Source organism: Pyrus communis, chromosome 4, assembly GCF_041283825.1.
Source record: "Pyrus communis isolate YQ-2024b chromosome 4, ASM4128382v1, whole genome shotgun sequence".
Taxonomy (NCBI): domain Eukaryota; kingdom Viridiplantae; phylum Streptophyta; class Magnoliopsida; order Rosales; family Rosaceae; genus Pyrus; species Pyrus communis.
In genome coordinates, this window is record NC_142568.1 from 15541469 (window position 1) to 15560839 (window position 19371).

The 19371-nt window shown below is 38.2% G+C and overlaps 2 protein-coding genes across 5 annotated transcripts; both read left to right on the forward strand.

The window, feature by feature from the left end:
- The first annotated feature begins 6266 nt into the window (after positions 1–6266).
- LOC137723653 (type I inositol polyphosphate 5-phosphatase 8-like) lies at positions 6267–13183 on the forward strand. Of its 4 annotated transcripts, XR_015961657.1 has the most exons (12): positions 6437–6664; positions 7696–7776; positions 7899–7983; positions 8101–8169; positions 8533–8617; positions 9075–9179; positions 9738–10221; positions 10457–10653; positions 10772–10883; positions 10985–11133; positions 12393–12696; positions 12787–13183. XR_015961657.1 is itself a non-coding variant. In XM_088692603.1 (11 exons), exons 2-11 carry the CDS (start codon positions 7747–7749, stop codon positions 12622–12624), a joined length of 1548 nt encoding a protein of 515 aa, XP_088548729.1. In that variant the 5' UTR covers positions 6267–6664; positions 7696–7746; the 3' UTR covers positions 12625–13183. The 4 variants fall into 4 exon arrangements, 3 of the variants coding, with proteins under 3 accessions (XP_088548729.1, XP_088548731.1, XP_088548730.1); XM_088692603.1 differs by having other exon boundaries at positions 6267–6664; positions 12393–13183; XM_088692605.1 differs by lacking the exon at positions 6437–6664 and adding an exon at positions 6976–7109 and having other exon boundaries at positions 12393–13183.
- A 2948-nt stretch (positions 13184–16131) lies between these two features.
- Positions 16132–19369, forward strand: LOC137723042 (uncharacterized). Its single transcript, XM_088692602.1, has 6 exons — positions 16132–16489; positions 16802–16962; positions 17244–18491; positions 18572–18640; positions 18726–18924; positions 19027–19369. The coding sequence occupies exons 2-6, from the start codon at positions 16960–16962 to the stop codon at positions 19095–19097; spliced, it is 1590 nt and encodes a 529-aa protein (XP_088548728.1). The 5' UTR covers positions 16132–16489; positions 16802–16959; the 3' UTR covers positions 19098–19369.
- Positions 19370–19371: the final 2 nt, after the last annotated feature.

Sequence of the window (19371 nt, forward strand, 5' to 3'; positions counted from 1 at the left end):
GTATTTTGAATGAAGATAATCAATTTTTTTTATTCTGGTCTCATCTAAAACGAAAACTATAAGAAAATAAATACAAAAAAGTTAACGTAAAATCAAATATAAATTTACAAGGCATCATTTTTATTTAAACCAGGTGAAAATATGAAATTTTATATTTCATTTGTAAATTTTCTATGCTAAGTGGCAAAGGTTTTCAATGAAAATTGACTATCCTATAAAATATGGGTGAAAGTTGTCTAAATTTTTTTAAACCTTTTACGCTTTTAAATTTCGCCCATTCTCTTCACAATTCCTGGCTTTGTCACTGCCTATTGGTGACATATAATTTGATTTGTAAATATGGTTAAAAATTTGGTCTCCCTAATATTATTTAAATTAAAATAAAATTCATAACTTATGAGATTCGAATATAAAAGTCTAAGACCTCTTTGTAACAAAATTATGAATAAAGAGGGATATACTGTTAAGTGACAAATGGCATGATGAACTTTGTTTTATCTTCTCTTGTGAAAAAATAAGTGATATAGGGAAGGTTACAAGTGCTTGGAAAAGACTTCTTTAGAGCAATTCCATCCCTAAAGACTTTGCGCCAGCATCCAGTGCATTTATCCACTAAATGAACAATGATAGACCCCAATGAACAATAATAGGCCAAGAGCATCTCCACCCCTAAAACTTAATAGCCTAGTCAATTTTAATAAAATATTATTAATTATTATTATAAAATAATAATTTAAATTATTAAAATATTATCAATTTTATTAAACCCCAATCCATCACTCCCACTCCCCCTCAAAACCTCACCATGTCACGCCGCTCCTGGAACCTCCCTCTGCATCTCTCTCTCTCTCTCTCTCTCTCTCTCTCTATCTCTCTCTCTCTCTCCCCCCATTCGGATTTAAGGAGCTCTTCCGGTCTTCCCCACAGAAAAATGAAACACCGCAACAGCAGTAAGGTTCCTCGGCCCACCTTTTCCATCCTCAGCTGGTTTTTCCCGGAAAATCAACCAAACAGCCAACAAATCTCACAAAAACCAGTTTTTCCTCATGGGTTCTATTGGAAGGTGGCCTTTTTCTATCCAAATTTTCAGAAAATTAATTTCTTGAGCTTGGTATTGCAAATTGTGATATGGGTTTTTCTTGGTTTGCCGGGTTGCTTTCTGGGTTTGTTTATCGTTGTTCTGTCGGAATCGGAGGTTGTCACGGTTGGCCCGGCTGATGTTAGATAGCCCGGCATCTGGGTCTGTCGATTTTGAGCTGGTTTCTTGCCTGGCTTAGGCTGAGTGCTAGCCTATCTGCTGGGTTGGAGGGGAAAGCCTGGGTGCCGGGCCATTTTTTTGGCTGGGTGCCGGCCTATCAGTTCCCCGGTGGAACTGCTCTTAAGTATATCTTCAATATGAAAAAATATACTCTAAAATTGCTCTAGATTACCATGAACCACGTCATTGAATCCCTTTTCTACCCAATGGTCACTCTTGGTAAGATTAGGTTACATCAATGTGCTTCAAATTCCATTCAGCTAACGCATGAATTAAGTTGTTAACTAGTTTGTGTTTCTTATAAAATCTACTTCCAACATTTGGTTGACTTTTGATCCTTAAATTTGCAAATCTAGCAAAAATAATGAAAAATTAGCCCCTCACATGTTTACTTAATTTCAATTTGTTATTGTTGCGCACTAGATCATTTTCAAGTGTATTTTGATCAATCCATGACCTCTAGATGACTTTGGACTAAGAAACTCATTGAGTACAAGTATTCGAGAGAACAGAAAATTTGTCCCACAAACTTTAGTATTCTTATTCCAAGTCATACGGGGTTTAAATGTAAAAAAAAAAAAATTTATTTGAAAAAGGGCTCACATGCATTACTAATGATATGTTTTAACTAATTTTAAGCAAAAAATAATGGAAGTATTCACACAATTATGAATTTAGATGAGAAATTGACAAAAAAATTTAAGGGGTGTATTCAATTGAGATTTTGAGAGACTTTAATTCGTTTTATGAATTTAGAGGTGTCCAATCAAGATTTTAAGTGCTTCTCTAAAAGTCTAGATGTATTCAAGTAAAATTTAAGGGAATTTATAACATTTCAAGTGTATTCAATTAGAAATTGATTTTAAAAGATTTTTCAAAGTTGGGGAATTCGAGGTAAATAGAGTATTTTGTACTGTATTTTAAACAATCTCAATTCTCATACCTTTGAGAATTTGAGGGAATTTACTTAAAATTTTACATAAAATCTCTAGACTCCATCAAATCCATAAATTTATGAATGGGCTAGCACCCTACATATTGTTGAATATACACTACATAAAAATTTATTATTAAACAACTTATATATCCTGCCATGAAATAACTATTTAAGCCCCATAAAATGTTGAAAAATAAAATTATTTCTTATAACACCCCAAATCATTTTCAACGTGTATTCAAATTGAATGTTTATTGCCTGCAATTTTACTGCAATTTCTTCCTCTAGCTCTAGGAGAAACAATTGAATGTTTATTAAAAATTGGTTGTTTGTATTTTCGCCCTAATAATTCAATGGACTTCCATTACTATACGTTTGGTTTGTAGACTCAATGGATTTTTTTTTTTGGTACAAAGGTAAATTTTTCATTACCAACACATGAAACATTTACAAATAGGATTCAGCTACAAATAGAGCCCAGAACGACAAAATGAATCCCAAAACAAAACACCCAACCCAAGGAATGAGCAAAAAACAAGCAAAAGAAAAACAAAAACCCAAAGAACATAGCCACCATCAACACCGCTGACCACAAACCACCACCGCCTCTTGTAGTCACAGGAATCCAACTAAATGAGGTCTCCAAACTAAAAAATCAATAAGATTCCACCCTCTTCCATCATCCCACAAATTCCAAATCCGCAACCATCAAGTAAATGAAACTCATGGGAGGAACATCCCACAAGTAATCGTGCCAACAAAGGCACATAGATAAAAGATGGTCGAGCAGACACTCTACACACCATCCAAGAGAACTGCGAAACGCGATTAGAAAAAATAGTTGCAGATCTGAAAAATAAGGGGATAAAGAGAGCCCGGAACCCAAGGGGATAGGTAGAAGATGGGCTAAAAAGAGTCATGGATGTTGGGCAACATGGGGAGAGAAAAAGATGGTAGGAATTGAGAAATTTCTGACGGAGGCTAAGGTGCCATTAGATCTGATGCAAGATGAAGAAGAAAGAATGGTCAGAAACAAGTGGAAGCAGAGGAAAATGGAGAAACAGAAAACAGACATGGAAGAAAGAGAAGGCGTTGCCATCAACTCAGGCCCTGCTAGGGCTGGTAGCTGAACAAAATCAGAAACTCTGGTCACTCACACAGAAGATGCGAAACACTATCAGCTTGAGAGAAGATGTAACATCCCACATCGCCCAGGGGAGTGATCCTTATATGTATATTCTCATCCCTACCTAACACGAGGCCTTTTGGGAGCTCATTAGCTTCGGGTTCCATGGGAACTTCGAAGTTAAGCGAGTAGCACGCAAGAGCACTCTCATGATGGGTGACCCACTTAGAAGTTTTCATCTGAGTTCCTAGAAACAAAACCGTGAGGGCGTGGTCGGAGCCCAAAGCGGACAATATCGTGCTACGGTGGAGTCGGGCCCGGGAAGTGATCTCGCCCGGGCCGGGATGTGATAATTTGGTATCAGAGCCTAATCTTGGCCATGGTGTGCCGACGAGGACGTCGGGCCCCTAAGAGGGGTGGATTGTGACATCCCACATCACCCAGGGGAATGATCCTTATATGTATATTCTCATCCTTACCTAACACGAGGCCTTTTGGAAGCTCACTAGCTTCGGGTTCCATGGGAACTTCAAAGTTAAGCGAGTAGCGCGCAAGAGCACTCCCATGATAGGTAACCCACTGGGAAGTTCTCGTGTGAGTTCCCAGAAACAAAACCGTGAGGGCGTGGTCGGAGCCTAAAGTGGACAATATCTTGCTACGGTGGAGTCGGGCCCAGGAAGTGATCTTGCCCGGGCCGGGATGTGACAATTTGGTATCAGAGCCTAACCCTGGCCGTGGTGTGCCGATGAGGACGTCGGGCCCCTAAGGGGGTGGATTGTGACATCTCACATCGTCCAGGGGAGTGATCCTTATATGTATATTCTCATCTCTACCTAACACGAGGCCTTTTGGGAGCTCACTAGTTTCGTGTTCCATAGGAACTCCGAAGTTAAGCGAGTAGAGCACAAGAGCACTCCCATGATGGGTGACCCACTGGAAAGTTCTCGTGTGAGTTCCCAGAAACAAAACCGTGAGGGCGTGGTCGGAGCCCAAAGCGGACAATATCGTGCTACGATGGAGTCGGGGCCGGAAAGTGGTCTCGCCCGGGGCGGGATGTGATAATTTGCTATCAGAGTTGAGCAGCGGAAGCGTGGTGGGCCCATAACCCACATGTCCCATGATCGAAACCTAGCTCTGATACCAAATTGTCACATCCCGGCCCAGGCGAGACCACTTCCTGGGCCCGACTCCACCGTAGCACGATATTGTCCGCTTTGGGCTCTGACAACGCCCTCACGGTTTTATTTCTAGGAACTCACAAAAGAACTTCCTAGTGGGTCACCCATCATGGGAGTGCTCTCGCGCGCTACTCGCTTAACTTCGGAGTTCCCATGGAACCCGAAGCTAGTGAGCTCACAAAAGGCATCGTGTTAGGTAGGGATGAGAATATACATATAAGGATTACTCTCCTGGGCGATGTGGGATGTCACAAAAGGACTCTCACCAAAAGGAAGAGAATTGTTTGTTGTAGACTCAATGATTTGTACCCTTTATTTTAAAGGAAAACTAATGAAAAAGACTTGAAAATTTTGAGTTTTAACGATAAGGACAAAATAAAGGGTAAAGTGAATAGTACCAAGATTTATTTTTTAATGTAAAAATGTAGTTTTTCGTTAAAGTGAACAGTACCTAGAACTTTTCGTTAAAGTTCTTTTATTTTAATCACTAAACATAGTAGATATATTCCCTTTCATGCTTGTGAAATTGTATACATTTTTTTATCCTTTCCAATTGTTGTAAAAAATGGACAACTAAAGTCGAAATTCATCGTGTGAAAGTGAAGTAGATGATGCTGCTTTGGTTGATCAATATACAGCAGAATTGAGGCATTTACTGCAGAAATGTTCTGCTATGAGGACACGTTTACTAATCCGTAATCAAATTGAGGAGGAATTAAATTGAGGAGGAATTGGAATGAGCTGGAATCAGAATTAGATTCCTGTTAAAGTTGTTTATCAAAACTGTCTGGAATCAGAGTAGAAATGACATTGATCTATATAAACTGTTTACTAATTCATACGAATCGGAATAAAATCTAATATAATTACTAAAGTACCCTTGCTTAACTAATCTATTTTATTTGCTAATTATTTTTAGTAAAACTTTTAGTACAAATTTAATATGAAAGAATATTTTTTATTTGCTTCTACATATTTGAGAAGATTCTTAATCACCCTAATTTATTTCCTCTTCTCTCTCCCTCTTTTCCCCAGTCTTTCTCAGCAACCGCACCATCCTCTCCAATACCCACCACCACCACCGTCTCTCCTTCCTCCTCTCCTCCTCCATCCTCTTCTCTCTCACCCTCCACTGCCTCAACTCACTTCCCCTCACCCACAAGACTCTCCTCATTGCCAACCACATTGGTTTGGTATAGGGGCTTGATTTTTGACATTTTGTTCATAAAATACCTACTAAAATTGAAGCAAGGTTCTTCTTGGTTTGTGGTTTGATCTACTTTTGTGGTTTAATTGTTGTGGAAGATGATGATGGCCGGGTCTGTGTCCTGGGAAAGGCAAGGGATGTGCGACAGTGGTGAGGGAGGAGAGGGATAACACTGGGGACGAGAGCTTGGGTTTCGTTGGAATTTCAACTTTTATGTGAGGGCACAATGGGTAAGAAAAATGGACTCCTCACCCCCTTAATCCTCCGGAATCCAAATACCATCCAATTGTTAGGAGTCCAATTCCTCCAAATTTCGGAATTGGATTCCAAAATTTATGTGGGATCCACTAAGTGTAATATTATAATTGATTGAATATTTGTTTAAATTTCTAATCTTGTACTATTATATTAATGTATCTGGCATGTTCCGCAATACTAAAAAAATCTCTTCCAAGTTCCGGTGGAATTGCACAACCCCATATAATTTAGTAAAATTTTAGTAACACTAAACACAGTAAATTTTGCATTACTCATGTTTTAACAAAATGACTAAAATATCTGAACGGAAAATGTGCGCTTTGTAAAAGTTGGGTTTCAAAGTTGAACACCCTCGTCTAGTCTCCCTCTCTCACACTAAAACCTCTCTCTCTCTCTCTCTCTCTCTCTCTCTCTCTCTCTCTCTCTCGATGTTTATAAATTTGAGAAGCCAAACTGTTGCCTTTTTGGTTTTACGAGGAACGCCCCCAAATTCCCCGGCATTCTTCTCTTCTCCTCTTCCCAGCCAACCAAAAGATGCAAACAAGCAGGAGCCCGCGCACATCAGGCCTTTGGCTTCTCTGACTTGTCTCTTACCTTCTTTACCTGATCGACAACGAAAGCTCCACAAAAGAATTAGGGCTCTCCTTCCAAGTTTTCAACCTTCCTCAATTTTACCATCATCTCCTCTGGGTTCATTTCTGTAAGCATACCATTTCCCCAGTAAACCCAAAATTTCTACTTTTTTTTATTTTCTGTAAATATACTGTTGTGCTTGTTTTAATTATTGATTTGTGACATAAATCCCATTTCTAATCAACAATGCGATTGACAGTACGTCCCTGAAATCACTCAGTCCTTATGATTCTCTCTCTCTCTCTCTCTCTTTGTTTTATTGCCGCACTATTTTTGTGAAGCTCTGTTTTTTTCCGTTTCTGCACCTCATTTGTTTATTACACCGTTGTTGTCTCTCTAATCACCAAGATCTTGTGACTCCTTCCCTATATTACAAAACCCAAGTCTCAAATTCCCCAGATAAAAAAAGCTTCTGGATTCCAGTCGGTTTCTCATCATTCTCTCATATCTTGGTTCTCAAAGTCCAAATCTTTATGTTTCCCATGTAAAACCAGCGCCAAACTTTACAAAAGGTAACCTTTTGTGACATATTTTATTTGGATTTGATCCGTGGCTAAAGATCTCAAAAAAAGGCCAACCCTTTGGTCCCTGTTCTGGTTCTTGTTTAATCTCCTCTCCTCCTCCTCCCTCTGTAAAGGCTACCTCCATGCTTGTAAAGAAGTTTCCTCCTCCAAAAGGATGAACCTGGCCTATTCTCTATCTGTCTCTCTCTCTGTCTGTCTCTCTCTCTCATTTATTAATTACCACAAAAATCATTTTCTCTAATATTGTAAGTTTTTCTTTGTTCTTTTAATTTTAATTTCATTTCTTCAAGCTTACGTTGATTCCGAAGCTGTCTCCATATCTCCTGCAACTGGGTTTTTTTTATATTGCCGTTGAATGCTCCAGTTGACACTAATTTAACCTTCGTTTTCCTCTTGCCGGAAATATGTGTCAATAAATTATATTATTTTTCGTTTGATTCAGCACCCCTTTTGTTTTTCTTGACGACTTTCACTTCCCTAATCATATTTTTTTCTTAATAAGTAAATTATTAATGTGTTTTTAGATTCGGATTATCTTAACCAACCTACTAAACTCGCCTTCCTCTCCATCCAGATTTTCAGAGTTGTGGATTGGATTTTGGTCCGGTAACTGGACGGCGGAGCAATGCGGACCGACGGAGGGAAGATTTCCAAGGTACCCGATTCATCTTTTGGCCATTAATTTTTTCGTTTGTCGTAAATTTATAATAGATAGGGTGCCTGTAACCGAAATCGAAACAGAAATAAAAATCCGATATCGGAATTGTTTTGTTACAGCCCTCGTGGCCGAAAGCAGTGGCGAGGAAATGGCTCAACATACCAAACAAAGGGGACGATTTTCATTCCGATTACTCTCCGAAATGTAGGATTTCGGTATTTATTTTCCGGCCTTTTCATTTTTCGTGGTGTCTCGTTTCGTATCGGGTGTTTTCGGCGGTTTCCGAACTGAAGTTGTTTGTTTGTTTGGTTGTTGTGTCAGACGAGACTGGGAGAAGGAAGAGTTGCTCGGACCAAGACCGCTATGTCATCGTACCGGACGGTTTTTCAGGTAATTTTACCATGCAACGGCACTGTACAAGTACTTGGTACACCTTTGGCTCACATGCGCCCTGATATCCTCTGAGCCGTCCGATCCACGGCTTTCGTTATTAGTTTTGATTAGACACGAACTGGGTCATGATGGGCTCCCCTTGATTCTGGTTGGGTCCCCATGGGATAGTACAGAGGTAATTCTGGTTGGGCCACGTGGACGGTGAAGGATGTTAGGATGTTGGAGTTCGGAGTTATTGTGTTGCAGTAACATGAACTGTAACTAGGTGTTCGTTGCCGTATGCTTTCTCAAAGTAATTAAGCTTTTTTAATTTTGGGTTTTAGTTGGATTAATCTTATTTTATTTTATTTTTCTTATAAGATGGCTGTACCTTGGTGGGGAAAACAACACATAGGCCAAGTTTTGGGATGGAACAACCAACTTTCACTAATGATCTCAATCTCAAGTAAGTTCTATATTATGATAGTGTAAGTGTCGTCTTCTAGGGCATAACTACGTAAGTTTTATATCACGATTGTGTAAACGAAGACTTTTAGGGCATAAATATGTGGTAAGTGTGAATACCTATAAATAATTGGTAGTGTATAAACCCCTTTATACACACCATTGAATGCGTCAAATGGACCGCTAATGTGTTACTTAGTGTCACTCAATGAATAATGATGACAGCATTTTCATCTGTTTATGCTATAGCCGGACTTGCTTACGTAAGTAATTGCAAGCCAATTGCAACAGTCACATACATACTTAGGTCAATAAATACGCGGCCGTAAACTTTTCTTAGATTGTGTGGTGTTCATAATTTTCTTGCAAAAATATAGGGCCTTTTCTTTTTGAAACAATGATTCTCTTCACACAAGTTTTTTTCAGACTAGACTTATCGAAGTTGTTTATATATTTAGAATGTTCGTGGGGACATGGAATGTTGGAGGGAAACCACCCCACGAGGACTTGAACTTGAGGGAGTGGCTGAGGTCCCCTACTCCCGCAGACATCTATGTTCTTGGGTAAGTCTTTGCTTTGCATCTCTCTCCTACTCAATTTGCATTCCAAATTAGACTCCTTTCTTGTTTTTTGCCTTGTCATTTTAATAATAATAGTCTTAACATTGAAAAGAAGAGTTTGTGCCAATCAATGGTCCAACCTATAATTTATACTTTTATTAGATCCAATCCAATATTCTTTTTATACTTGGGTTCTTGTTGCAAGTTTTAGTTACGTAGTATACGGATAATATTTTCTTGTCAAACTGTTTATCTGATTATGATGTTAAAAAGTAATGCTAGAGAGCAACTATTTGGTCCAAATTTCGTAAACCATATGAAGTGGTGGTTGATGATTGAACTACTACTTAACTGTTGGTTAACGTGCGTATTTCCTGTTGGTAACATATCACATGATTTATAAATTTGATCTAAAAAATTGATTCTTCTAGCATTACTTGATGTTAAATAATAGTTTACGAAGTTAATGATTTACATTTAGAATCTGACAAAATTTTATGTCAAATTATTTAAATGGGATTTTTTTTTTTTTTTTTTTCATTTTTTGTGTGTTTTAATTAGGTTCCAAGAAATTGTCCCTTTGAATGCCGGTAACGTATTGGGTGCGGAGGACAAGGCCCCAGCTGCCAAGTGGGTGACGCTTATTCGTGAAGCATTGAACAAGAATGACTCTGGACTTTCGCATTATTACAGCAATGCCACCCACACACAACATTCTTCACAGCTTGACCAGCAAGGCAAGCCTAGGCTCAGCTTCTCCGACTTGCTTTCTTTAGAAGACGAACTTAGCGATGCGGACTTTGAAAGACTTCTGAATTTGAATCCGGCATCGACTTCGAGTGGAGAAAACTCACCAGCCTCGCCATTGATGTGTCCATGGAAAGGCAATAGTCCAAGGCAAGGACATCGTTATTGCCTATCAGCAAGCAAGCAGATGGTTGGAATTTTTTTGTCCGTGTGGGTTCGTGCAGATCTTTGTAGACACATTAGCGACACGAAGGTGTCGTGCGTTGGTACAGGCATAATGGGATACCTTGGAAACAAGGTTAGTTAAATTTCAAAACACAAAACTATATCCACACGAACTGAACATATGATCAATGTACCACCATCTCTTTAACAGAAACGGGATCACCTGTGTAGTTCCCGCATGGTTGGTCCAACTCCTATTGAAAAGATGGTCGATCACTTGAGATGACACAAATATATATGGTAGTGCACATATGAAAACGTTGTAGTTGAGTTAGTCGCTCTTAGCTATATGATTTTTTGTGCAACAGGGTTCAGTATCAATCAGCATGACGTTGCATGGAACAACATTTTGTTTTGTGTGTGCACATTTGACCTCTGGGGAGAAAGAAGGGGATGAGATGAGAAGGAACTCAGATGTCGTGGAAATCTTAAAGAAAACAAGCTTTTCTCATTCATGTAGAACAAGGGGACAACTGCTTCCTCCTGATAGCATTTTAGACCATGAGTAAGTCATCGAAACCTAACCTCTCTTATTTTTGTTCATTTAATTGTCAATAATTATAGATTACGGTTGTTTTAATTCGCCAATTAAGACAATTTTGCCTGTTTTTAATCTAATTCAGTAAGGTTATTTGGCTCGGGGATTTAAATTATCGGCTGGCAGCTGCTTGCTGCAGTGACACACATGAACTACTAAAGAGGCACGATTGGCAGGCACTTTTAGAGAAGGATCAGGTAAGATACTAACGTAAGTTCGTTCTACTGTAACGTCTCGAATAAAAAAGGAATTGTTGGCGTTTTGAATCTTACGCTAGGATTTGGTTGTTTCTTGGCAGCTAATTTTAGAGCAGCAAGCCGGCCGAGTGTTTAAAGGGTGGGAGGAAGGGAGGATATATTTTGCTCCAACCTACAAATACCTAGCAAATTCTGATCATTACGTCGCCCAATCTTCCAACTCCAGAGAGAAGAGACGCACTCCTGCTTGGTAAGATTCCAATCAGTTTTCCTATGAGCTTATGACTAATTACATCAAATTTTATCACGCATTTCATCGAGGTTATTGAAATGAGGAGCAAGCAAGGTAGTGATCACCTTACACAAAACTTATAGTGTAATTATATATTTGGTATGAATTTTTAATTACATTCATAAGCGAAATCCCATTTTACCTGTATGAGAGATAATATCAGTTATATTAACATTAAGATCACTCATCGACAATGTAGTCCGTAAATGAAGCACATCAGGTAGTAGTGTAGTCATTGAAAATATATTCTAGACTACGCATTTAGTTGGACCTAAACTATTGCTACTTAAGGACAATCAACTTTACTAAGCTTCTATATTCAATTAGGGTAATCATCCTTTTAGTCCTATAACCGACCTGGCAAACTTTATTGAATCTGTGTTGACTCCAGGCTGCAGTTCCGGATTTGTTTAAATTATTTTTCAAATTGTTTTTATTAGTACTGACTTTTTCACGTTTTCTATTCAATTGAATTAATCCAAATAAAGCTTAACTTTTACGTGCTATATTAATTTTTTTCTAAAATTGGTGTTGCCGGTGGTGGGATTTAACTGTTTAAGCATCATTAAGCTGGGACCATTACTGTGAGAGCAGAGAGAAAATAAATAATTAAATAAGATATCACTTTCTAATTAAGTAATTATCAATTTTGTTCACATGAAACCGATATTATTTTTTGGTCATCATTTATGTTTTAGATTAATAGTTTAATTTAGGAGTCGGCAGGTGAAAAATGGACCCGTTTGCTTCATCTGGTTAAAAAAAATTGAACATGTGACTTGTAAAGACCGCCATGTCTGTATTTTCATATTCAAAACAAGTTGCTTTTATTTAAACCTTTGCTACTGCGGACGTCGGCATAGCCGCGTTGATTAGAGCAGCGATGCTCTCTTATGCACTCAAGTTTGAATATATTTTTCTGCAGTTTTAAATTAGTTTAAGATATAATCTCTTGTATGAAAAATTAAAAAGAAAAAGCCTTTGGTAGTATCTTTTTTTTCCTCTAGAAACCAACACGATCCTGAAAAACTAAGTTTAGGGTGCCCAGTAGCGTTCATAACATCTGCTTTGTTCTAATTTCTCACTTCCATACGCTGAATTTATGTTTGTTGTAGACGCAGTTACAATCAGTAAATGTGACACAAATAGTTATGTTCGATCTTATATTCTTAAGTTTAGTTCGGAAAAGAAGCTTATGTGGTTTGATATATTGGCAGGTGTGACAGGATTTTATGGAAGGGGGAAGGGCTTAAACAAATGTGTTACATGAGAGGGGAGTCGAAGTTCTCGGACCACAGACCAGTTTATTCGTTGTTTTCGGTCCGATTAGACTGGGCTGCCAAGAAAAAGCCCAACTCTTGCGTGCTCAAGTCATCAGCCAAAGTGCAGGCAGAAGAGCTTTTGCTGCTCACCAGAACCAAAAGCTTAGACACCATCTCAAGGTTCTGATTTAATTACTGCCAAACACAGCCCACATTTTTGAAGGCCAAAAGCAGAAGCAGAAGCAGCCAGCCAACCAATGTACAAATTTACAGCTAGTTGTTGTGTAATGCGTTTGGTTCTGACTGACTGACAAAAGCAGAAGCTGATGTTTCTGGCTTTTTTTGGCAGTTGTTGGGACTGAAATATTAAGCTCTCAAAGGCATGCTTAAATTTTTGAAGGCATGATGATGACGAAGTTTGAGTTGGTAGTGGAGCAGAGAAGTAGCACATAAGCTGCTAAGGACTGGGGAAAGTGGAGATGGCGAGTGAAAGTAGCTTCTGTGAAAAGCTGAATTGTAAGTGGTTATTCAGCTTTTTGCAGAAGAATGCATCTTTGTTTGAGATTAAGTAGGGGGAGAGGGAACAGAGAGAGGAGGTTTATTAGAAGTTGAAATATGTAGAAAAAAGGACAGTTTTGAATGAATGTTTCTGTTAAGGGAACTTGGGGTAGTGGCATAGTGTCTTTGCTCCCCATATTGTTTGCTTTTGCAATTTACCAGTGAAACCCTTTCATATTTCCGACTTATTTTTGGGTAATGGCTCTGTTAAAATTTGATTTCATATATCTCACCAAGTCATATATTCTATTTATAAAGAGCAATTTTTAGTAGTAATTACTGTGTCATCAATGGAATAGAAATAGAGTCGGTCTAGTCGTATTAAACTCACCAACTTTGTAGCGCCATGTCCCCATCCAACTTAACAAAACACCACAATCTGCTTTGTTGTGAAGAGTCTTTGTAGAGGCTGACTGACGGCTCAAACTCGAATGTTTGAGTGACGATTGTTGTTGAGAGTTGATGCAGTGATTTTTTGTGTTTCTTGTAATTTTGTTGCATTACAAAGGACTATAAAGGAACTCAACGTTTGTTAAAAATAACTAACAACATTGCTTTTTTGCTAACTCTTAACAGTGTCTTGTGTTATAACTTAAATACATTAATAACAATACGATGTGAATTATAAATAATAAAAGGAAAAAAAAAAGTGAATTAGTAACAATAGATCCACACACAATAGTATATGGAACTTTGAGAGCCAAGGCAAATGCCCACCAAGACGGTAATGGAAACACTTTGGACCAATTATTTCCACCCAATTTTGTTAGCAAGTCCATTATAAGGAAAACAAATTAGTGTATCGGAAACATGGTTCGATACATCAAGTGTCATAATACAATAGGTTGAAATTTTTTTTTCCAAGTTTCCATCCAATTATATTATTACATTTGATGTATCAGACCGTGTTCTCGGCACACTGAAAAATCTCTCCCATTATACTTATGACCCTTTCATTGGCCACCAATTATAAGCTTCATATTCCCCCCTTAAGCCTTAATATAGTAGGTAGATGATGTGATAAAAGATAGCACTCAAATTAAATCCTCTTTTTGACAATTGTAGTATAGATATAAGTAGGGATCGTTCTAGGCCGGGGATTAGGAGGGATTGATAATCTAATGAAAATTGACTCAAAGATGTAAAAATATGTTTTAAAACACTTTAAATAGACTCACAAGACTCTTACTAACTTATATGACTCAAAACAAACTTTAAAGACTCAAAACAACCAAAAACAACCAAAAAGACTCAATTTAGACTCTAGGACTTAATTTGGACGAAAATACACTTAGTTTTGACTCTAAAGACTCAAAAAGACTCTTTTGGACAGATTTGGAACAAATAAGAAAGGGGGTTTTGATTTTGGACGAATTTAAAAGAAAACAAGTGACTTAAAACTTTAAAACAGATTTTGGACGAAAATAAGAAAAACTAATGGATGATGGGATAGCCAAGGGATACTTCTCCACACATGATACGTTCTAACATAAATTGATTTCCAGTTGCTTTTCCGATAAACCATGAACCTCAACACCCCAGATTAACCGTGAATTGCACTAATTAACCCTCAGATTTTCCTCACGTTATTGAATTGGATGATTGCATACGACAACTCAAAGCATTCCCCACAAGTTCCCTACATGAATTGCATAATAGAGATACAAGCAAGAATCATTAAGTTCTTTGAAAACCATAAGCATTGACGAAGCACTCGTTACTATGAATTGCATGAAACTTATGCCAAGAATTTACTTAACATGATTGTGAAAACAACCTTAACTACTTGTGAATATTAGTTTGTGACGATTATGTGAAACACCCTAATATTCTAGCCCCAAATTCAAGCATGCAAATTAAGTAGGCCTCCCTAATAAACATACAAGAATAAGTTATCCATCAAACGGTTAAGTAAATTGCGTTCACAATTTATGAAATCACAACTGGACTTAATCAACTCATATTATAAATGTAATCATGGTTTCAAAGCATCCCTAGGCTAAAACGAGTTTAGCCTCTCATGTTCATGACAAAACAAAGCAACATAGATTTAAACATTAACAATAAAGGATAGATTACACCTAGAAACGTCCAACACTCCAACTTGAATGCACAAACGCCCAAGGCTTGGTCTTCCTTCTCCTCCTCCTTGCTAAGTCACGGCAAAGGGTCTATGGTGGGTTTGTGGATGATTTTCTGGGTTTTTGGATGGATTTAGGTATGTATGGAGGTTGGGATGGAGGTGTGGAAGTAGGGGAATGATGGATGGGTGGTTATAAGGTCACGGCAAAGGATGGTTGTGTTTATGAATGAATGATTGTTGTGTGAAGGGTGGTGGTGTATGGATAAGTGTTCTAGAACTGAATTAGGTGTTTAAATGTGTAATTGATTCCCCCTAATTAGCTAGGTTTAAGCCCCCACCTGATTTGGATAGGATAGAATAGGATAATGTTAGAGATAGGATAGGATAAGGTTTCTAGGATAGGATAAGATAAGGTTGGATAAGGTTCCTTGTTTCTTGCTTCTTCCTTATCTTCATTGTATTAGGACTTCTTCCACCAGATTTGTAGCCTTCCCTAACTCTTCTAGTCTTCAATTTCGTCCATCCTCTTTGCTTCATGGTTAAACTATCCAATCCATGCCCACAAATGCTCCAAATAGCCTCAAAATGCACTTTATTGCTCCCTTTGCCATTAGAACCTAAAAACACACGAAAATACTTTAAAAGACTAAAACAACTATGAATTAATAACATAAATGCATGAAAACAAGCTAAATAAATCGCCTAAATATGCTCCTATCAGTAGAGTTAGATGTTTCAATTTCATCAACAATTATCTAAAGTAATGGAGGAGATGCTTCCAATTCCAATCAAAGCTCGAATGTCTATTTTAAGGTGCATGGTCATAGTGCTACTACTCACCAAAGTATTTTTCCTCCCATAAAATTAAATAATTCCCAAAAATACGAAGAATACATTTCCCTTAGCTGGAACAATTTTTTTTCTTACAAATCTAATGAAATCTGGACAAATGTCACGTATTTATAACTTAAGCCACCATCATAGCATGGTACGTGCCTATCGTTACTATGGGATGTTGTTATAATGCATACAATGCTATATGTAAAAAAACTTGCAAGTATTCTTGTATTCTTAACAGCATCAAAAAGATTTTAGATGTAAAAATAATGATTTACTCTACAATATAAGTTGTTCAAATACTTCTAACTTCCAAATGAAGCTCAGTCCAACCGGTTTCAGAACGGTTCGTGTCCCAATGCCACGTGTACGGCCCTGATGTAATTCCCACGCATAGTGATCGTGCAGGGCACTCACATCATCCTGTATTATTTTTTTCCCTCGACTGCAAAATCCAAGTCCCTCTCACTATCAGATCTGACCAAGATCTCCATCCTTACATTATCCGGCGTGTTCTCCGGCCACATAGGCGCCGGGAAGTTCATCGTTCACCGTCTACGGATCCCACTGTCAGGTTTGCATTGAAAATACCGCTGCTTTTGATGATGCGTTACAGAGTAGGGTCTTAGGGTTACGAGTTTCGCTTCCTGTTCAGCTGTTAAGTCCCTGTTTGGTTGCATTGCTATTAACTAAGCGATTTTCGATTCTGGGTTTTCAAAAAGTGATAATCTTTGCATGTAGAAGTTCGATTTTCGCTTCGTTTCGACATTTTCCCGGTTGCCAAACAGAGCATGACTGATATTTGTAGTGGATCATTAATTAATTGTGTTTATACTTAATTAATTGGGTTTACAGATTTACTTATTTGTTTAATCTTGTTTGGCAGATAAATTAAGTGCAGAAAGTTTGATCTTGAAATTGGAATGTCAATGTGCATTGTTGGTGGTAGGAGATTTGTATATAGGAGTGTAAATAGTTGTTCAACCAGGTCCCTGGCAATTGCAAAAGCCCCGGCGGAGTGGAGTTTGCAGTGAATCAACAGAAATGGTAGGTTTGATGTCTCTTTAACGAAGTTTGGCTTCCGAGATTGGATCTTTGCATGTGTTTTTAGCAATGTGCTTTTGTTATTCGTTTGGATGTTAGGTTTTCGAATGCATATGTGTTCTAAGTTTTAGTTCTCATAGTGGTTGATGTGTTTCTCTTTCAATTTAAGGTTGTTAGTATTAGTTTGGTATTTAAAACCAAAATAGAGATTTGAATTTGCTTATTTTCGTATATGTAAATTAGTTACGTAGTGAAGTTGTCTTTCTGAGTAGTATTTGTGACAGTCTTTTCAGGGACTTTGGATGGCAAAGGGTACTGGGTGTTTAAACAAAGGTGAGGTGCTGTATGATAATTCTTCTAGAATTGAGCCTAAGCGTTCTCATCAGTGGTTCATGGATGGTCCTGAAGTAGGGCTGTTCCCCAACAAGAAACAGGCGGTTGAAGTTCCGCACAGCAATCTGTATTCGGGAATGTTAGCTGCGAATGTTTTTCCGTGGGGAAATGTTCCTAGTTTTCAATCATTCTCTGGCCATTTCACTGAAAGGCTATTTGATTCTGAAACAGACCGTGCTGTGAATTTTGATCAAAGGAGCATTCCGTCTGTTGGAATGGAAAAGATGAATTTGGCTAGTAAAGTTAGTGAGGATTTAATTGGGAATGACTCCTCATTTGGTCTATCTATGTCCAATACACTAGAAGATCCTAGATCCAGTCCTAACTACGGTGGATTTAGAAAAGTCAAAGTTAGTGAGGTAAAGGACTCTGAGAATGTCATGCCTGTTTCAATCGGACAAGCTTATGTTCAGGCAGATAATGATGCTGTGTTGGCGGCTCACGCTTACAAGTCTGACAACTCAGCATCCACCGGCTTCATTTATAAGGAGGATGACAACTTCATATCCATGAGTGATACCTACTGCAGGGCAGATAACGGCTTCATTTCAATTGGGCAACCTTTTAACGAGGGTGATGAAAGCATATCGATTGGTCAATCATACAAGGAGAGCAATAACACCCTATCAGTGCGTCAGACATTCAACAAAAGTGACAATAATATCATTTCTATCGGCCAAACCTACAATAAGGCAGAAGAAAGTACCATGTCAACGGGTCATTTCTACTATAAAGGGGAAGAGAGTACTATATCCGTTGGTCATGCCTACAGCAAGGGTGACAACAATATGTTATCGATTGGTCACTCTGATAAGCGTGAGGGTACTATCATATCCTTTGGCAGATGTGATGACGATGATGCAAATACCTCTGCAATCTCTGGTTATGAGCTTCTGATGGGTCAACCTTTTTTTAAAACAGAAGCTGTGAATGAGAGAGAGTTGGGCAAATCAAAGTCCTGTGTACTTGTCAATATACCTCATATAACTGCTGGAAATGAAAATGTTTTGAAAAAGAAAGTTGAACAGAAAACGTCTAAGAAGGTTCCCCCGAACAACTTCCCATCAAATGTTCGAAGTTTATTGTCAACGGGTATGCTGGATGGAGTTCCTGTAAAATATACAGCCTGGTCACGGGAGGTAAAAATCCTTGTCCTCATGCATTCATTTTCAGGTTAGGCTATATTTGGTGACACATATATTCTTCATATGCATTTTAGAAGGAGCTGCAGGGTGTGATCAAAGGTTCTGGGTATCTATGTGGCTGTCAGTCGTGCAACTTCTCAAAGGTGAGTTTGTTCTGTTTTTTTATTTGTTCTTTTTTCATATTGAAGGCCAATTTGGTGATCCGTTCGAATCAACAATGCATATTAGGTAATCAATGCATATGAATTTGAGCGTCACGCTGATTGCAAAACAAAACACCCGAATAATCACATATATTTTGAGAATGGCAAAACTATATATGGGATTGTTCAAGAGCTCAGGAGCACACCGCAGAATATGCTGTTTGAAGTTATTCAGACTATTATTGGTTCGCCTATCAATCAGAAATCCTTCCACCTTTGGAAAGGTGATACACCTTTTGACACTCCAAATTTTCCCATTTTTCTGGTATGCTTGTTTTATGCTACGAATATTTCTTCTCATGTTTGCTCCTCTTTCTCCATGTCAGAATCCTTTTTGGCAGCAACACGTGAACTTCAGCGTATATATGGCAAGGAAGAGGGAAAGCAACTTTCATGAAGCAAGCTTGTTCGGAGGCAGGACCATCTTTTGTTTTGTGAATACAAGTAATCGTTTTTGGCTGTTACTTGCTACTCACTGACGGTGACTTCCTCACTAACTCAATGGCTCAGGGTAGTTATGTCAAGGACAAGTAGTTCTTGTAAATCTTTGAGACGAACCTTACGCCCAGACTAGAACCTCCGTTTTTAGTCGTTTGACATATGGTGACGGGTTGTAGTTTGTATTTTGTAACAGTCTTGAAGGAAATGAAATTTTAAGATAATTTAATACT